Source organism: Manacus vitellinus, unplaced genomic scaffold, assembly GCF_001715985.3.
Source record: "Manacus vitellinus isolate BGI_N305 unplaced genomic scaffold, ASM171598v3 scaffold_12_pilon, whole genome shotgun sequence".
NCBI lineage: Eukaryota > Metazoa > Chordata > Aves > Passeriformes > Pipridae > Manacus > Manacus vitellinus.
Genome location: NW_021938949.1, coordinates 8605489 through 8624316, shown reverse-complemented (window position 1 = coordinate 8624316; position 18828 = coordinate 8605489). Strand labels below are relative to the sequence as shown.

Genomic DNA, 18828 nt, shown 5'->3' with positions numbered 1-18828 from the left:
ATACTTCAATACTGTTCAAAGCAAGGGGGCAAAACAAATGGCTAACATCTGCAAACGTTCTTTGGCTGTTTAGCAAACACATTTTAAATATGCAAAATTTTAGCTGGGCTAAAATAGCACATTTACATACATCTTGAACATATTTCTCAAGCTGGTATATTCTGTTTTAGAAGAAGAAAGAGACATTTATTTCTATAAACAAATGAGCAAACCAGCAAATCCCACCATAAAATGAAGACTTCTTTTAAAATTACATGCTTGAAAATTAGCATCTTAACATGTACAAAATCTGACAGCACACTAAAATAGAATTTAAAATGAAAGAATAAAAAAATACAAGAAGAAACCCAGAAACTTTCACACTTAATTGATTTTTTCTCTAAAGAAAAATAAGTCTCCAGAGGGTAGCATGCAAGATGCCATTAATGTTCCAGTTTGTTTTACACAGCAATAGAGAGCACAGAAATCAATTGAAAAGCCAGCTGGGTATGAGAATTAGTATTGTTTAAACACTGTGAAGTCTAATAAAGCAAAAGAGTCCTCATCTTTGCTGAATGCTGCACCAGCTAGTACATTGTTCAGTCAATTCAATGAAAGAGAAAAAAATGAGACCACAAATTTGCACAGAAAGGTTCCATGGAAGCCTCTGAAGAAAACTTAAAGTAAAAAAAATACTGTCTTGATGTTCAAATTCAGGATAAAGAAAAAGCAGCAACAGTTCATTAGGGTTATCACCAACTAAGCTTAATACAATAGTCTGTAGTCAACAAATAAGGTAAAAATCAGACAAATAACAGTAAACCAAGACAGACAAATAATTACAATATATCATCTTTTACATGGTCAAATAAAATCTAAAAATGAGCTGATTTAGAGGTATCTTTTGGAACACTGTCGATAAACAGGCAGAAGTTTCCAAAACAAATATTGCACAAAAGCAGGAGACCAAAAAGCTGACTGACAAAACTTACAGAATGGAAAAGAAATTATTATTATTATAGGGAAACCATCCTTCTCCCATCACCACCAGCCTAGAAACCAAAGATCATTCAACCCTTGGTGTCACTTTGCCTTCACAGCAAGGTGCCCAACTGGACAAAAACCACTGTCAAAATGACACCACCTGTAATGTGAGGGGCCACAGAGGATGAAGTAAAAAGGGCTTTTCTTGCAGGTGCAATTTGTGGGGCAAACAACAACCTGCCCATTTGTTCCCACTTTCTCTGTTTGCCAGGCAAACGCAGCAGCTCCTGACTGAGAAACTGGGACTTCTGCAGGAAGTGACTGAACCTCTAGAAGTCCTTCAAAACAAAAAAACCCCAAAGACAATGACAGTGCTCGCTGTTCTTTTAAACTTTTCCGTTATGAGGTTCATCCTCAAGAAGAAGAAGGTAAGTTTAGAATTCTTTTTTTATGTTAATTAAGCCTGGAAACACTTTACATGATAGTCTTTGCAAGGTGACAAGAACAAGCTGAATGACAGATCCGTGACTGCATCCTGTGAAAACAGTCCCTCTTCCAATGAAAACCTTTAACACATGTTTGTATTTCTCCACAGTATTCTGTGTATTTAGACATTTGCAATATCCCTTGGTTAGACACACCACAGAGTACTCTGAATCTTTTATTCTCTGCTAATTTTATGTTTCTATCACTTACACTATCACCTGAGTAGTGTTGGCATTTAAAGTTCAAAAACACAGCCTGATTTCACTAATCTCCCATAAAGCTATAGGATGTTAAAATATTTTTATTACCTAGTTTATAAACAACTGAGACCAGCAAATGAGTGCACTATAAGGTTAATTGCTCTTATTAACCTATTACCAAAACCATATGCTCTCTTCTACATGTTAAGGCAAGTTGTTGTACTCTTGCATCCCAGATCCCATATGGACTTTCAATCCAGTGAATTCTCTTGTAGAAACAAACAAAAGTTTTAGTTTGTCTTCCTGAAAGGTTCTGCTCTATATACACCACAGTAATTCATATAAACAACAAATACTTTAACATAATCAACTGCAGAAAGTACATTTGTGCCCATTACAGCATTGGAATCTCAGAATTTCTTTTGCTTTGTGCTCTGTCCTGTTAGAATCAAATCCTAAATTAGCACAGTAAGAAAAAATAGTATTTTCCTTAATAGACAATGGCTATACTTGTATTTTCAGAAAATATTCCCAAGTTTCTAACTGGTACTATATCCATGGTTGTATCAACTCCTGTTTCTCCCCATTTAAGAAAATGATCCTTCTCTTGACCTGAATTCCTATCAAACTGTGGTCAAAACACTCTGGATAATGGATGCACAATCTTTAATGCAGATAACATGACAGTTGCTCTCTGTAACTGGATTCCCCAACAGTTATTAAAATAAAACTTTTCCACTGATTCCTATGACAGCTTTTTCCTACTCCACTGACAGCTTTAAAGCCTATGGAAAGTATCACTCCATGACAAAGTGAGAGGGGTATCTCCTTTTATCAGGATGACATCATCAGTACATTTTTAGAAATGCTCAACTTTTAAACCACAGAAATTCAACCTTTGCAACACAAGAGAGGTCTCATTTTGCTGTTTACATGCAGATAATCTTCCTTGACATAGTACAGCAGGAGAAAAGGCTTTTCCTTTGAGTGATTAAATATACAGAGTAAGACCAACTACGTTACAGTTAAAAAGCCTCTTTTTATAGACAATCACAACCTCTTCCACTGTTTGAATTAATTTGGTAGCCTCTACATTATCTATGTCAGGATCTAATATAAACTATGGAATTGAATGAAAAATATACATGTGTAAAAAATGTATTTTTCCAGTGTGCCTTAGGCTAGTTTTCAATATATTGTACAAACACTAATTGCCTTCTTTACACATTTAATGTTTGAATCTTTCTTATGAGCTCCAGCTCATCGAAAAAAACATATTGGTTGACTTTAGCTAAAGAGAACTTAAATGTTTGTGCAAATGATCTTCCCAAGTGGCTTTGAAATTGAAGAGACAGAGGAAGTGAATCAAATAAATCAAGCAGCTTAGGAAATTTTACATTTGGGCTTTCATTTTTTTACCATGAGTCTCCTGTGGAAAAGCTGCCCAAGATTCTCACTAGTCTATCTCATAAATGACTTGTAGTGCCTGTAGTCATCTCACACAAATCTATTCCCAAAACATGGGAATTCAGGCAGCATAAGTAGGCAAACAGAAGACAATTGGTAGCGTGCAGGGCAGGACACCCTCTGGGGTGCCTTGGTAGAAAGAGATGGGGAAGGGAAAGTAGTCAAATTGGTTCCAGAAACACAGTAAGAGAAAAACATTGTTGTTACAAATTGGATTCAGGAAGTCAACACAATGCATCTGCTCAGACTACCAGCCAGGACAAAACACTACAAAGCTGTCACAACTGGTAAATAATCACAGTGTGCAGAAAAGCTCTGTGCTGAGAACCAACCATTTGACTAATTCAACTTGAAAAAAAAATTATGGCATAGGAGGCAAGTCTCAAGAAACCAGGAAGACAGACAGAGATGTGACTGCTGATAACCTTCCAGAAGACATGAGAGTACTGCTGTGTGCCAAAGGCAAGGACACCTAGACCAACCTACATGCACTGCTCCAACTGTGTGCCACTGTCCAGTCCAGCTTGGATACACCTTCCTACCTGGATATCTATCCAAGGAAAAGCAGACTGCCACCAAATTTAGATCTCTCCAGCATATAGCCCAGGCTTAGTATCAGGGAATTAATTGGAAAGGTTTCTCCAGCCCTGAGGACCAGCTCAGAGTGCAGCCTCCCCTGTGATTTAACCATGAGGACCCTCATGTCTGACTCTCTCGAGTTTCCCTCCAAGGAGGGACAGAGCCACGGGTCTGGCCCACTGCACCACATTCATGGAGAAGATCTATTGAAAACATTAAAAGCAGCATTCTATGACACTACACAAAAATTGTCACATTCCTCCCACCTCATTTATCTGGGTAGTTTTCTGTTTGGATACACCAGTTATTCATCACCCTGCAATCTGTCTTTAAGGATCACCTGTGTTCTTCTACATGGCCCCCAAGGAAGGCTGAACAGGAGTTATGGCACATGACTAAGGCTTGCAGGAATCAAGTTAGGCACTTTATTGCCCAAACTCTCTGCGAACAGCATCCTATCAGTAAAATGTGGATCACAGGTGTTTCCTCAATAAAGAACCACCATCCTTTAAAAAATCCCCTTAAAGGTATTTAAAGCCTTGCTGAAACACTTGGCACCCAGGTGATCTGCTGTAATATTTCATGGTGCAATACATACAAGAGCAGCCACTTTAAAACCCCATGCACTGGTGTTTAAGGCAACTCACTGCCCTTATAAGGCCCGAATTTGGAAACTCTGAACACTGAGTCAGTCCAACGGTGAGCACAAGGCACATATGGCCAACAGGTGAGCACGGCAATGCTGCTCCTCAAAGAGGTTCCCTGGAACCCCTGGAAGCAGCATGGAGGGAGGAAAAATTGGGCATAAGCTTGTTCTTGTGGGAGAAGAGCCATTTTGCGGATAGAGGTTTTATACGGATATATTAAAAAAAAATATGGATGTGGGTGGAAGTTTTATACGTTCCTTACAGTGCATATAGTGAGGCAGGAATAATAATTTTTTGTCCAGTTATAACACGTACAATTATTTAAAGGGAAATGTAAAAGTGTTTATTTTTATTGGGGGTATTCAGAGTTTCTTCTGTTTCTCTCGGGGGCATTTAAACTGAATTTACTTTTACAAGGATAGGTTTGGAATGTCTGGTTTTGTACCCAGCTGCATGACCAGAAAGCTACCTCATGGTACACTTCAGCACTCAATGCAAGGTAAGAGATAATCTAATTTCAAGTGTATGTGATGCTGATTTTCCTCATTTGGAAAAAAAAGATAACCAAAATTTAAATCCTAAACAGATTTTCAGAGACAAGACTGGAACAGCTGTAGTTAAAATCTTGGACACACTGATCTGTGGCAGGACCCAAGATCTAGATAGACATAAGAGACAGTTGTAGCCTTCATTTTTAACTGTTTTTCTCATATTATGGATGAGCCTTTTTATTTCCCAACTCCAATTCCTGGAGAAAGTTAATATATTTACACTGATATTCTCTGATCCAGTTTGGAATCTAAATAAATTTTGACTCAGATAGAGGTTTTCCTTATTTTCCTGGAAGAGAAGAAAAGACACTAATGGAGCTCTTCTGCCAAAAGAAAACTTGTTAAAATTGTCAACAGATTTTAGAACCAGTGCCACATTTTTTGGTTGAAAATCCTGGCACCATTTCTCAATCTGTGGTTTAAAAACAATTTTTAATATATTCTTCCATCTGGTTTAGACGCAGCGTAATGACTACAGACTTGTGAAAAGGCAAGGGGAGGAAGCTTTTTCTTTTTAATTTAGGAATCACACATGCAGGAAAAAATAAATGTGCTTTTTAGCGTCCCATTTTTTGTCCTGATGTCCAAGATAAGGACACATTGTATGTGACCGTATCCGCACAGCAGACAGGTCACAGGATTTTCTTAGAAAGTATTTATAAAGCGAAAGGAAAGGGCCTTTGTGCCACAAAGCAAAGCTTTGATTAAATCTGCATAAAATGTTTACTGCAGCTTATCTTTTATTATATGTACTTTTATCACTTGCCATTATTTGTAAGGTTTTATATTATGTTTGCATCCTGAGGCTTCGGCCAAGCTAAAAATCCCCTTCCTCCCCCCCCACGGGCTCTGTTCAAACACTACACGAGACGTTCCCCTGAAGAGCTTCAAGTATAAACAGATGAGAGAGATGATAAGTGGAAAGAAAAGTTGACCCAGAAAATTGTAACAATGCCTCAAAAATCATACAGCAGGTCGTGAGTAGAGCTCCTCTCTCTCACATCTGCTACAGCACACGCAGGGAATCTTACTGTGATTCAGCTTCTCATAGACACCAACCCACCTGCAAATGCCAACAGCATTCCACTGGGAAAAAAACCTTCACAGTTGCTTTAAAAATTATTTTCCTAATACAGTTATTTAGCTGCTGGTATCTACATTAGCCTGTCTGCAGCAAAACTGCATTTTGATTAGAAAATATGTAGCACTACATATTAGAATATATATTAGGGAAAAAAAATATATTAGAATAGATATTGGAAAATATATAGCACTGTATACTAGAATATATATAGCACTAATAATATGCTCAGCACTTTCTGCTGTTTTCAATAATAACAAAAAGGTCAGCAGCAGGCTTGAAAGCCCACAGCTACCATTACTTTATTATTAAGCTAAATGTGCTTTTTATTTTACATACATTCATAAAAAGAACACAAAGCAGGAGTTGAATTATCACAGAAGAATAAAAAATAGAATTTGAGCCCTCCACAGCCAATCTGTTCTGCTCCTGCAAGGAATATACAACCAAGTGCTATCTCAAAGCTGTGCTGAAGTCCCATCTCCTCTCCAGATGTCCATCTTTTCTTGCACTTAATTCTGGTCACAACGATGCCTGGACCAGAAATAAGGGAAAGGGAAAATGAAAACAACTGTTATGCCTCCCTCCCATGAAGAACATCCTGGGGGGTACGAGGAGATAAAGAGGGCCCCACAGTCTGTATGAAAATCATGTAAGAAGCCAGCTGCACGTAAAATCATTTTCAAAAGTTGGCAACAATCCAGTTATATAAATGCTTTCTGAAGATCAGATGAGGGATATGCTACCAGACCCAGAAAAAACAAATAGGGTCAATTCTCTTCTCCTTTACCGTTACACCACATAACATCCAACTGTGGTGCAGAACACTCCTGCCAAGGCACAGACTCAAGCTGAGTAGCTCATTTTCATTACTTTTAAAATTTTAAATCAGCTACAAAAACTTTTAAAGGTTCTTCCCCTCCCCCCCAGCACCTCAAAGAAAAATATAATTTTTCTTTTTATATGAAATCCAAGTATTTGTATTGCTGGCTAATTAGACAAAGCTCATCTCTGTTACAGGAAGCCCCACGCAGCCCTCTTCAAATAACCCATCACACAGATGGCTTTTACAGTGCCTCTGAGAAGTTACACATTTGAGGTTATTCTGGACCAACGGCAAGAATATATATAGAAGTTTAAAAAAACCAAAAAGGACATGTCAACCATCCTTGTCATTTTTTACATCCCAGTTTGGACATCCCACGACTGCATTCATTAGGAAGTATGGCAGAGGCAGATGGAGACACTGTTGCAGACCCCATGCCATTTGAATCTCCCAAGTTGTAACCTTACAGACTGATTTACACTTCCTTTAGCAGAAGAGTTCTAAAAAGGGCCAATATCAATATCAAGATCAACCTAAAAGTGTACAGCAGTTGACAGCCCACTCACTTTTTTTTTTATTCAGCTGAGATATTCAGTTATCTCTCAATGCATAATAAAATCTGATACTGCACAATGGTGTTCAGGACAGTATCAGATTCCCCTCTTCTAATACCCTGTGACACGTGTTGTAGTACTAAGATTTTAAGTAATCTATGCTTAAAGAAATTAGTGTTTCCTGCAGACGGCTTCCATTCCAATTCAATTTCATTCATATAAACCTAATTCCTGATACCTTTTTCGGCATCATCATATTAATGAATGTGTGAAGGAAGAGACAAGTTTTATTAAGGATCTAGTTTTATTATTTCAAAAATACTTCTTGTTATTCTAACTCTGGTTAGGAAGCCTTGACAGCTCCCTGGAGCTAATTGATTAATAATCATTGCCAACTGCATTTTAAATTTTAATTTTGGCTTTGGCTGACTAGACTAAATGATTCCCTAGAGCTACAAAACTACTTGCCACTACTACGAGTCTTTGGGCATTAGATGAATAGTTTGAACGTGTTTGAGGAAGTGAGTAGTGGTGTTAATTCTCCTCAATCGAAATTTTATGACACAGAGAAAACATAAAACCTTCCTTTTGCATTTCTGCCATGTCAAGAACACGGTCTGAATGGAAGGAGATGGGTGAGTACAAAATGCCCTTTCTCAAAGCCAGAAGGGGGGTTAGGGATGGGCTGCCTGGGCTTGGAGCCAGGATTGAAGCAAGGAGTCCAGAGAGCCAGGGGAGAGCAGACTTCAGAAGCCAGGAGGAAAAGCTGTGCCTCCCACTCCTTCAGTGCAACCTCACTGCAAATGACATTTTATCACAATAAAGTAAACAATCCCTGAAATATGCTTTTAGTTAAAAAATACCAAGAGGTAGTTTGTTGTAATACTTACATGTGAAATGAGTTATTTTAATTATTCTGGTTTGATTTGACCTGAACAGTGCACAGGTTTCCCCCAAGACAAACAGGAAAGGTCAAAGTGCTTGTGTGAGGTTTTGAGCACTTCAGTGAGGACTGAAAACGTCTACTTAACTTCAGGATACAGTCCTGGAGCAGACTGGCCTGTTTTTAAAGACTCCTGAATCTCCCCAGTATATCTCACAAGGTTTCTAAAAGTAATTTCAGATGAAATAATATATTAAAGCTGCTTAATTATTCAATTAGATGCAATCTCTTTTGTATAATACTATGGAAAGATGAAAGCCGGATCTCAACGATAAATATCTAATGGCTACATTTAATGAACTGTTAAGAAAATTCATTTATACTAAATTTTCTTTTACTGGAAATGAGTCATTAAGAAAGAGGACATTAAATTTTCTTAACCAGGTTTGGAAATAAAGATGTTATTTTACAGGAAAGAATCAGGCAAAGAAACCTTAATTATGTTTGCCTCAATATTTATGTATTTAACACGTGTAATCTATTTATCCCCATCTGACAGATCACTTTACAGTCCAACAGTTTTGACAACATATATGTGAAAAATTATGAGAAGTTTAACCATCCTATTGATAAAATTATTACTAAATAAAAGCAAACTAAACGGGGAAAAAAATCAATTCACCAAGAACGCACGGGAAGCCTCCTCAGGCACATGGGAATGAGTCATTTTCAGTGCCACCAACCTAATCTGATACAAGACCATATGCAGGAGGAAAATCTTATATACGTGGCTGAGAATGAAAGTGCTGTCTGTAACCTCCAGCTGGCAAACTTGGGAATTTTCATTCCTAGTTTTATCAGCAGCAATGAAGTGGAATAAAGCTGCTCTGGCCACCTGCAGCCATACTATGAAGGACCACAACTGCCAGGAGATCCCAACCATGGAAGACAGAAGCCTCTCCCAAGATAGCTATAGAAGGGTTTGGAATAATAATCCACACATTGCATGCCCACTCAGAGACTGGTGGCATTTAGGAATGTCTTGAGACACCACTACAGAACAAAATCCATGCAAGCTCCCCTTTCAAAATCAGGAATTGACAAAAATCCTGCAGCTCTGTTGGAAGCAGACTCTGGTACAGGGCCAAAGAAAACAGAGCCTGTGCTCAGACGAGAAGAAAGTTGTGTCTAGTTTCCCTCATGTCACTTGCCTGAAAGGAGACCTTTGCATAGTACAAGGACTTTGGTGAGTCACAAACTTCATCAGTGTTTAATTATCCATCTGAAAAATGGGGTAATATAACAATTTCTCAAAAGCTGCCAGAATGAGAGTAAATAAATTAGTGTCAAAATATTTTTCACTTATTTTGTCAAAATACAGTTGTGATATGCTATCAGAGAAGGCAAAATGGAAAAGCAAATTATCATTACTACAGCGGGGAGAAGATAGAGACAGTATGTTTAAAAAAACCCAACATCTCAAAATCCATTTAAAGATGAGGCTGGTTAGTCAATAAGGTACTTTTCAGCTGATCCTGTAAATGACAGATGTCAGATGGAAGGATTTCTGAATTCATGTTAATGATGCTATTAAATACAGTATTTCCATATGAGAATGTTTGAACAAAATGCCCAAGTAAATATTTTGACAGCTTTGTTTCACACTGAAAAAATGGTAGAAATGCAAAGAGGCAGAAGGTTTCAAAGTAAATCACTCTGCAGCTTTCACTGAAATACGCTTTGAGAGGTGTACTTGTGACCTTCCATAAAATTAATTTAAAGATTTAGAAAGACAAATAATTTGATTTGGAGCCATAAAGTAGGATTAGAGTTTCCTAATCTACTTTTTGGGTTTTTTTGTTAAATTTAGTGACCATTTATGGTTATGGAAATTACAAGAAGAAATGTCTTTCCTCTGCATAAACTAAACAGGACAATGAGCAGATTCAGAAAGATGGAACAGCTACTGACTCTGACTGAGAAATATTTATCATGGACCTGAACTTCCCTTGCTTCCACCTCTCAAGCCACATATCAGTGCTAGGCAAAGGGGTGAGAAAGCTACTCCAAAACCATTCCCTATAGAAAGGAGTTTATCCAGAATAATATTAATAGCTAAACCATAAGAGTTTGGTTCAGGGAAGGTTGTGTTAGTCCAGCTGCTTTTCCAAAGTTGAATGAGTTGCATCATAAGCATTTACTAATTTGGCTGGAAAATCACGCAATCCTTGATGTTTCTAAAACTTCCTACTTCTGACTGAGTTGAAAATACCACAGAAATATCTGCAACATCTAAGAACTTTCATGTATAATTATGCTCAAAAGTCTTAGAACCCAACATTTCAGAATCTTCAAAGCAATCATGTGTTTTGTCTCTAGAAACCAGAGCTGCTTATCCAGCAAGGTGGAAATGGCAAAATACATCAAAAAATATTTCTAAGCACCCATATGGATCTTCACAACATGATCCACCACTATGGAGAGGACTTCCTCGAAATTATTAGACTGAAATTATTTTACAAAGTAATTCTGTCCATCTGGAGCATTTCCAGGATAGTATTACGGATACCCAGAATATATTCCTAAAGTTTGTTTTCTTCCCAGAAATTCTTGGCAAAAATAGCTAAGATTGGCTCTGAGCCACTTAAAGTTGGGGTTTTTTTGGTTCTTACTTTTGGTTGCTGTTTTTAGAATTATGTAGTAAATAATACTATGATTTGTCAGCATTAGCTTGAACTGACAAGTTTATCTTCAGCAACAGCTAAAGAAGCCTCGGTGCCCACTCTGGCTCTGGAAGTGGTGTAACTTATAAATCAGCTCCATGCAGAGTCTGAGCTCATTTGCAGAGCCCAGACTTCTTAATTCAGGATCATCTGGGAGTTAACCTGGTTATTCAGCTTCAAGATCCAAGTACTCCTGCACAGGCACCTGCCTCTGTTCAGTGCCTGCGCAGGCATCTCTTCAACCATCTTCTACATGGCAAAGCTGGACTCACATGGAAGAGCAGCAGACCAAAACTGTTGCCTTCCTTTTCTTAGCGGATCTTCATCAGGCAAAGCCTGGATCACTGACCATGGATAGCTGTAATATTTATAAGTGCAAAAAGAGAAGAGATATATGTAGGGAACAGTAACGTGCATGAGCTCACTAAATTAAGGGTAAGATGTTCATGTGCTTCTTGCAAAGCAGTGAAATTGTATTAGAACCATAAAAAGCAGCTAACCCAGCAAGAAGTTAATAACAGTTTAAAAGCAATTCCTGCACAATCTGACATCCTGTGGATGTCATGTGGGGGTTAGAAAAACACTGGCATGGCTCCAACACGGTTCTGCTTATCGCCTGCCATCAAGGTACAGAAAAGTGGATCCAGAAGTCAATGACTCTATCACAGGGACTGAAAATCATCAACTCAGGCTGTTACCAGATACCTTCATTAAACAGGCAAAAGCTGTATGGTGCTGCTACCCAGAGTATAAGATGAAGTCACAGAATCCTAAAGGCATGGTTTGAATAATCAGATGATAACGAGAACACTGACACCTGGAAATGGGCATCATAAAGCCAACTCTGAAACAGGAGCGTGTCTGACCTGCTGCACCCACGCTGAAGCAGGATGAGAAGCTCTGTCCCTTTGACAGTCAGTGACAAATGTATTATGGCTGTAGTTGGCATGTTCATGCCAACACTGTCACACAAAACTGAGTAACAGTTCGGGGAGAGAAAAAAAAAAAAGTGTTCAGCAAATTCAGTGTGAAATCCCAACTCAAAGATGGCCCAAAGATGAATCCAATGTTTTTGCCCATAAAGCAAGGCCAGAGTGACACGGAGCAGGAAGGAGTCGAAGACTCTCAGTCCCTTCTGCATGAAGCTGGAAGAAGGTGCCAGCAAAACAGCACATTTGTTTCCAGGTATTGCATTTCCAGAAGGATCACAGACACAGGAGTTCAAAGAAGAGCACCACAGCACATCAGGGTCTGGAAGGAGCAGTAACAGATGAAGGATCAGGGATGTACTGCTTCACTGAATGGGCAGTGAGACTGAGAAACCCGACACAGACACAAGAAGGATGTAAACACCAGGATGGGAGAAGTTACTTACGAAATGTGGGGCAAAAAAGTGATTTGGAAAACCTTGCTCAATAACAGGTCCAACACAGCAGAAACAATTTCTCACATACCCTAACAGCAAGCTTTGCTTTCTGCAGAAGATGATATGCTTGAGCACCTTTACAGAATAGCCCTCTTAGTTCCTTGAAAAATCAGAAACCTCCTTAGATGTGAACTCTGAGCGAGCACTAAGGTACCTCTTAATGCCCTTCTCCACATGGCCTCTGCTCCAGCAGGAGTAGAAACCTGATATACTTTCTAGGTGTTAGTTCTATTTATGTATCTATATAATACATGATATATATTTAAAAACACCAAAGTATCAAAATAAATGCTTCCAGCAACACCCCTCAGACTTCTGTATTCTTGGAAAGGAAGAACAACGTTTCAGCTTTCAAATCTCCCATGCTTGGCACTGTTTCTAATAAAGTTGGACAGAGGACTGGGATCTGTTTCCATCCTGCAAACCCAGCGGATAAACAGCCGCCCAGGGTTGTCCAGGGCTGTCAGCAGAGCTGCCACCATGCTCAGCAAAAACCACCCTGGGTTCTGCAGAGTCAGAAGATTTCCCCACGCCACGGGGAATTCTGGCTGCCTCGCACTTTCGTGTTTCTGTGACGTGCCCTTGGTTTGTATTATTCTAAAAGCATCTTTTTATTTTAAAGGGATCTCTGGATCTCACCTAAATTTAAATACAAGGATGAGGAAAGTAAGATCTATAAAGAAAAGCAAAAAGCCTTGGGAAACATTCTGGTGACACATATTACTACTATAATACAAATCATTAAAAACATGTACTCCAACATTTTATTTTTTAAATTTGAACACATTAAAAATTTTAATATTTTAAATAGTATTGAAAGGCTTGGATAATTCACAGCAATATCCACATAACGATATTATCTATTACTTCTACTTCAGATGATATCAATCTTGTAATTCCACATACTTTCAGTGAGACCTTTTCAGATCTCTGTCTACTCCTTTGATGGGTGATGGAGAAAACCATATGTGCAGATCCATACAGCAATGAACTTTGTAAGCCAAACACAAGAACAGCAGCTTCTACGAGAGAGTGGCTTGCCAAGACAAACAAGTTCTGCCAACATTTTAACACCACAGAAGGTCAGTTAGGTTATAATTAAATCTAATTACCATTCTCATGAATTGCAACATCTTTTCACTTGAAGTCGCTTAATGCTCAGAAAAGGATGAATTTTTCAAGATTTTCCAAGAATCACAGTAATGAGACATTCTAATCTTGGCTTTAAATCTGAATCATCACTTGCAATCATAAAGAAACAAGGCATGTCATCATTAAAAGGAAGAGATTTCAGCAGTTTATTCAACCACTAACACTTCCTCACTCCTGCTTTTCCCTATTCCTCTGCAGTAATTTTACAAGTTATTTTTCTCTTCTGCTCAGTACCACTCTGGGTTTTTTCATTATTTCACATTCTCTTTTTTTCCTTTCCAGAGTTTTATAACCTTTCTGCTTCAGCTCCCTATTTTTAATCCTCTATATATCTTCAGCTCTATTACTGTTCCTGTCTGCTCTCTCACCAAGCTGGGGAGTCTGATGGGAGTAACTTTCCTCTGTTTCCACAGACATTTTGACTGCTCCTTGGACAGAACTGCCTTGGGAACCACCTGAGATTATCTCATTGAGGGAAAAGGTGAGACAAAAATTGCTGAAGCAAAGACTTCTTTTCTTCCCCCATTCCTTTTCTCCCAGGCCAACAGAAAGCGAGAGAGGAAAAAAGCCAGAAGTCATTTGGCTGCTTCTCCTCCATCAGGAGTGCAAAACCTGGCCATTCTCGTCCTGGTCTCGTTACCTGGGCAAGCAGCTCAAAAGCCTGGGCTATGAATGTCACCACCTCACAGGAGAAACCCTTCAGCACCTCAGGTTTAGTAGGTGGGAGCTGCAGCTTGCGCGTTGGCATCAGCTGCTGTCACATGTGGCCATGCCATGTGCATGGTGAAAAAAGCCTCTCAATTGCTAGGATGGCCCTCCAATAAAATTAAAATTTCATTCCTCTGGAGACTGGAAAACATCAAGGACCATTTGTTTTCAGACTGAAATAAAGAAACTGGAGAGCTCAGCTTGTAGCACACTGTGCCCAGCAGCACAGACCCCCAGCAGCAGGAGCACACAGCGGCGGTGCTGCCAACGTCACCCACCTGCCTGAGTCCAGCATTGCATCACTTGGAACCTGGCTCCACTGCTGCAGGGCTGCTCTGAAAGCGTCAGGAAGGGCAGGATGTGATGAGCAGTCCTGCTCCCTGCACACTGTGTTCCTTAATCCCTCTCATCAATGCTCTCCTTCATTAACTCCCATCGACTAACAGCATGAGGCACGGCTTTGTGAAAGTCACCTCATGCCTCATACAGCTGTGCTCTCACACTGCAAAGAGTCCCTCAATCAATAAAAATGACAGTTTCGGTCATCACATGGTACTTCAAGTTCCACCTGTCCTACAGGAGCTTTACATGTCATTAAGGAGTTAAGATGTCACTCCACTTACCAACCCTTATGTCATGTAAGCCTTTTATTGTAGGTGGAACAAAACAGAAATCCACAGCACCCTTTTGTTTACTTCCAATTATATTAATCTCTTGCATCTACAAGATTTACTTATCCTCACACATATTATTCATGCTTGAAGCCCTGCAAAAGCACACAGACTGAAATCCTTGACCCACTGGTGTTGCTGGAGGGTTTGCAAGGGACTTCCAGAAACTGGATTTTTGTTCCCCTTCCTCAGCTAATATACTACTTCTGTGATTCCTTTAAATCCAGTTGTTTCTTTTTGCAGTCTTACTGGGTTGAAAAGAAGTCTGAGATGTAAAAGGATTAAGCTGTTTTTCTATAACTTTCAATGGTGCAAGATGGTCCTGCTCTATTTGGGGCTAGAACAGTGACTCTGGTTATGTTTGCTTGGCAGTTCAGCATCTTATGACTATCCCTGTTAAGTCCACAAAATTCAAATTGTCTGCTGATGAATCCCTCGCAACCTACTACTGTACAGACAGTCCATAGACTCTGTATTATAAGACCATTGACAGATCAGGTATTCTATTTCAAGGTAATTTGGTACAGGTTAAGTGAAACTACAGAATCAAATTGGTTCAAATATTAGTTCAAATATAATTTTGTTTTCTCTCACCTAACAAGATAAAAATCCATACAGATAACAGTGCAATAACAAGCAAAAACCCACAGCTTGTTCCTTTGCTTTCCAAACCTGAAATCCATTATTTGGAGATCCACCACTTAGCAGAGCACACATACCAGAGTACAGGCTGAGCAGATGGTTCAAAGCTATCTGTCAATCCATTTGCAGTTCAAAACAGTGGTGAACTGCTCCAGCTGTTTTCCAGATCAAAAATATTATTGTCATTTTGCTATCGCTGCGTGCTGAGGGTTATGTAACAAAAATGCACATGTCCCTCTGCCTGGAATGCAATTAATTTCCTCCCTCCCCACTGTGAGTGGTAAGTAACAATTCAGACAGTCTGCATGCTTCAGTTTTGAGCACGGCCAGAGATGCAACCCCAGAATTACTCCACGTGGTAACCCACTATTTGTAAGATGCCAGCTTTCTGGAGGTCTTACAGACAGGGTGTATTCTGCAGTTTGGAAAAAAATAAACACCATCATCCTGTTTATACATGGCCTCTTACCGTCTGTGGGGTACTCTGAATGCTTCCCTGTAGTTCTTTAGTTTAACCATAGACTTTGCTTTGTGCTGGAATTTTAAGACTTCTAAATAAGTGTGCTAACTAGATAAAGCAATTGCCTCCAATCTGAAATCAGCCACTATACTTGCTGTACATTTTGGCATGCAAAAATCAGGCATTGTACACATTTAACCTTAAAATAGTGGCATAATCCCATCTTAGTTTACAAATATCCAAACATCATGCAGGTGGTTTAATTCAGACTCCATAATGCTTAACCATTCCATGGAATTTGCTTATATAAAGAGAACAACTGGAACTCCTTTGCTTGAAACAGCACACTCAAGAAACAAAACTCATTTTCTCTCTGCAATCTTTTCTGCAATCTGCCTTTCATCTCTCCAAGTGCAGCTAACCCCATGATATTCATATAGCAACTATAATATCTTCAGGACAGGAGCTGCCTTTCTGTAAAATGTTTGCACCATACTTCACTTCTCTCTGTTGTTCCTGTGACAGAAATACAACGGGGTGATCAACTGTCCTCCAGGGTGTCAACTGAGATGAAACATTAACTTAGTACTAAACTGCAGCAATTTCCTTTAATGTGCTATTACTTGGTGCAGCTTGTTCTGGATTACTGGTTTACAGATTCCCTCTGCAGGGAGCACCTGCAGAGGTTTTACTGCTCTTACCTGGTTAAATAGGCCAGAGCCCGCTCAGATCCCGATGGCTTCTGGGGTGCCGCCTTTTTAATGGAGATTCCAGCTTCCCTCATCAGCTGTTTCTCCTTCTTCTTGCGCTCTTTTTTTAATTTTCTTTCCAGTTTCCTCTTCTCCTCTGGAGTAAGTTCTTGCTCTTCCTCTGCAATAAGTTCTTCCTCTTCTTTTGTTGCCTGAAATAGTCGACATTTAAATAAAGTGTTTATATTTCCATACGAAAGTGAACGAAATGTGCGTAAATTCAAGTAAAAGGCACAGGTAATATTCAAAAAACAAGCTTCAGGATTCATGTTTTTACTGTTCACTGTACTTCCACTGCCTCTCTGCTCTGCCCAGTTCACAGAACTGCAAATGCTCCACTTCCATGGACTGAGAAAACCTCTGTCTGCCATACAGAGGCTTCATCTCGATTATGCCAAGGGAGAAGATGTGACAACTACCATCTTCATCCAAGACCACCTGGAGAAACTTTAGCAATCTTGAGGGAACATATGCACAATATCTTCAATATCTTCAATAAACACATACAGAGAAGTATCTCACAAAGGTTGGCATTTCTTTAGGTTTGTAGACAGACAGTTAATTATTCACATCTGAAACCATATTGCCATAAATATATGCATCAGCTTATCCCAAATGAAAATAAATATTTCATGTACAGATGAAGAGCATTAAATAGACACATCGAGTTTATCACATATCCAGTGTGAGATTACACTGTGTAGAAATAAAACACTGTTCCATAGCAAGATGAGATTGACTCCAGGGATTCCTATATGTCTGAAAGAGGTACTCTCTGCTAGAGCCTGGGATACCCATGGAGGCCAACTGAGTGAGAAAGAAATGCTCTTCCTCCTCTCTCTGCTCCCTCCTCACCTATTTGAGGAACCCATAACTGAAACCTGAATGCACAAGATCAACTGCTTCATGGCAAGATTGGTTAAAAGCACGTTATAAACTCACAAATCCTTAATGTTATATCAATTTGTGTTAGTTGAGTGCTTTCAAACACAAATCCACCCAAAGAGCTAAATAAGGTTATTCTCACTGACATTCAACAAACAAGACAATACCTGAACACATCTTTATTTGTCAAAGACAACTGCTGGGGTCTAAACATTTGTTCAGAGTCAATTCACCTACCATGTAAGTTTACTCTGACTCATCTTTTCAGATTCGTGCTTTCACAGACCAAAGAAAGGGCAAGAAATCAAAAATTAGAATAAATGGAAGTAAAGAGGATTTGCTTTTTTTCGTCCAAAACACTTTTTAGCTACTTTTGTTGAAATGCCAGCATTCATTGCAAACACATGCAAAAAAAAGCAACATATGTTGCATTTGTATAGAAGGTATTTTATAGTTCATGCTGAGAATAAAATAATATTTAGGGTGAAGGTAGAATTAAATGTTATACAGGAAACAACGTTTTCATTTGAAAAGCCACCCTGGTTCTTACTAAAATAACAGTCCAGCCACACAAAGCCCTGGAAAACACTGAGGGTGGTCATTTATAAAGTGTTTGTAAAAGATTACTACAGCAGCTGTCCAACAGACGACACACTACAGTTAATCTTCTTTTAAAAATAATGTAATGAATTTGTTTACTTTTCTGTGAGCCATGAAGCTTTCAAATAAAGTGACTGTGGCACATCATTAGAGCTGCTCTGATAAAGCGGCCTCTGCTTCTTCATACTTACAGTAAATGCATATCTCAGTGCTTCCCCTTCCCCCCCACATTCCTGGCATTATCAAAAAGCTTTTTATCCCTCTCCCCCGACCGCTCCACTAAAAACAAAACAAGTTGCTCCCTCCCTGTAGGTCCCAACGTAAATACCGGGCCCTAACAACGTTTGTTTCCAGCATCACGACTGACGTGCTGTGGGCTGTCTGACACAAGAGCATTGTTCTCCTGCAGGGCTGTGGCTGTCCCAGCCTGAAAGAGTCGGGATTTACAGCTGGAGGTACCTTCTGCTGGCCCACAGCATCATTCCAGGAAAACTGGATTCATCAGGCTTCTGTCTGGGAAGCACACACCCCACGAAAAGTCCTCACAACCTCACAGCTCAAACAACTTCTCTGGT

General features: G+C 39.3%; 1 protein-coding gene across 3 annotated transcripts in view; it reads right to left on the bottom strand.

Moving 5' to 3' along the window:
- CUNH7orf50 (chromosome unknown C7orf50 homolog) overlaps positions 1 to 18828 on the bottom strand; it is a 115919-nt gene that overhangs the window by 5530 nt on the left and 91561 nt on the right. For all 3 annotated transcript variants that reach the window (XM_018067316.1, XM_018067318.1, XM_018067317.2), the window contains one exon: positions 16721 to 16920. In XM_018067316.1, coding sequence (XP_017922805.1) covers positions 16721 to 16920 — 200 coding nt within the window. The remainder of the gene's footprint in view (positions 1 to 16720; positions 16921 to 18828) is intronic.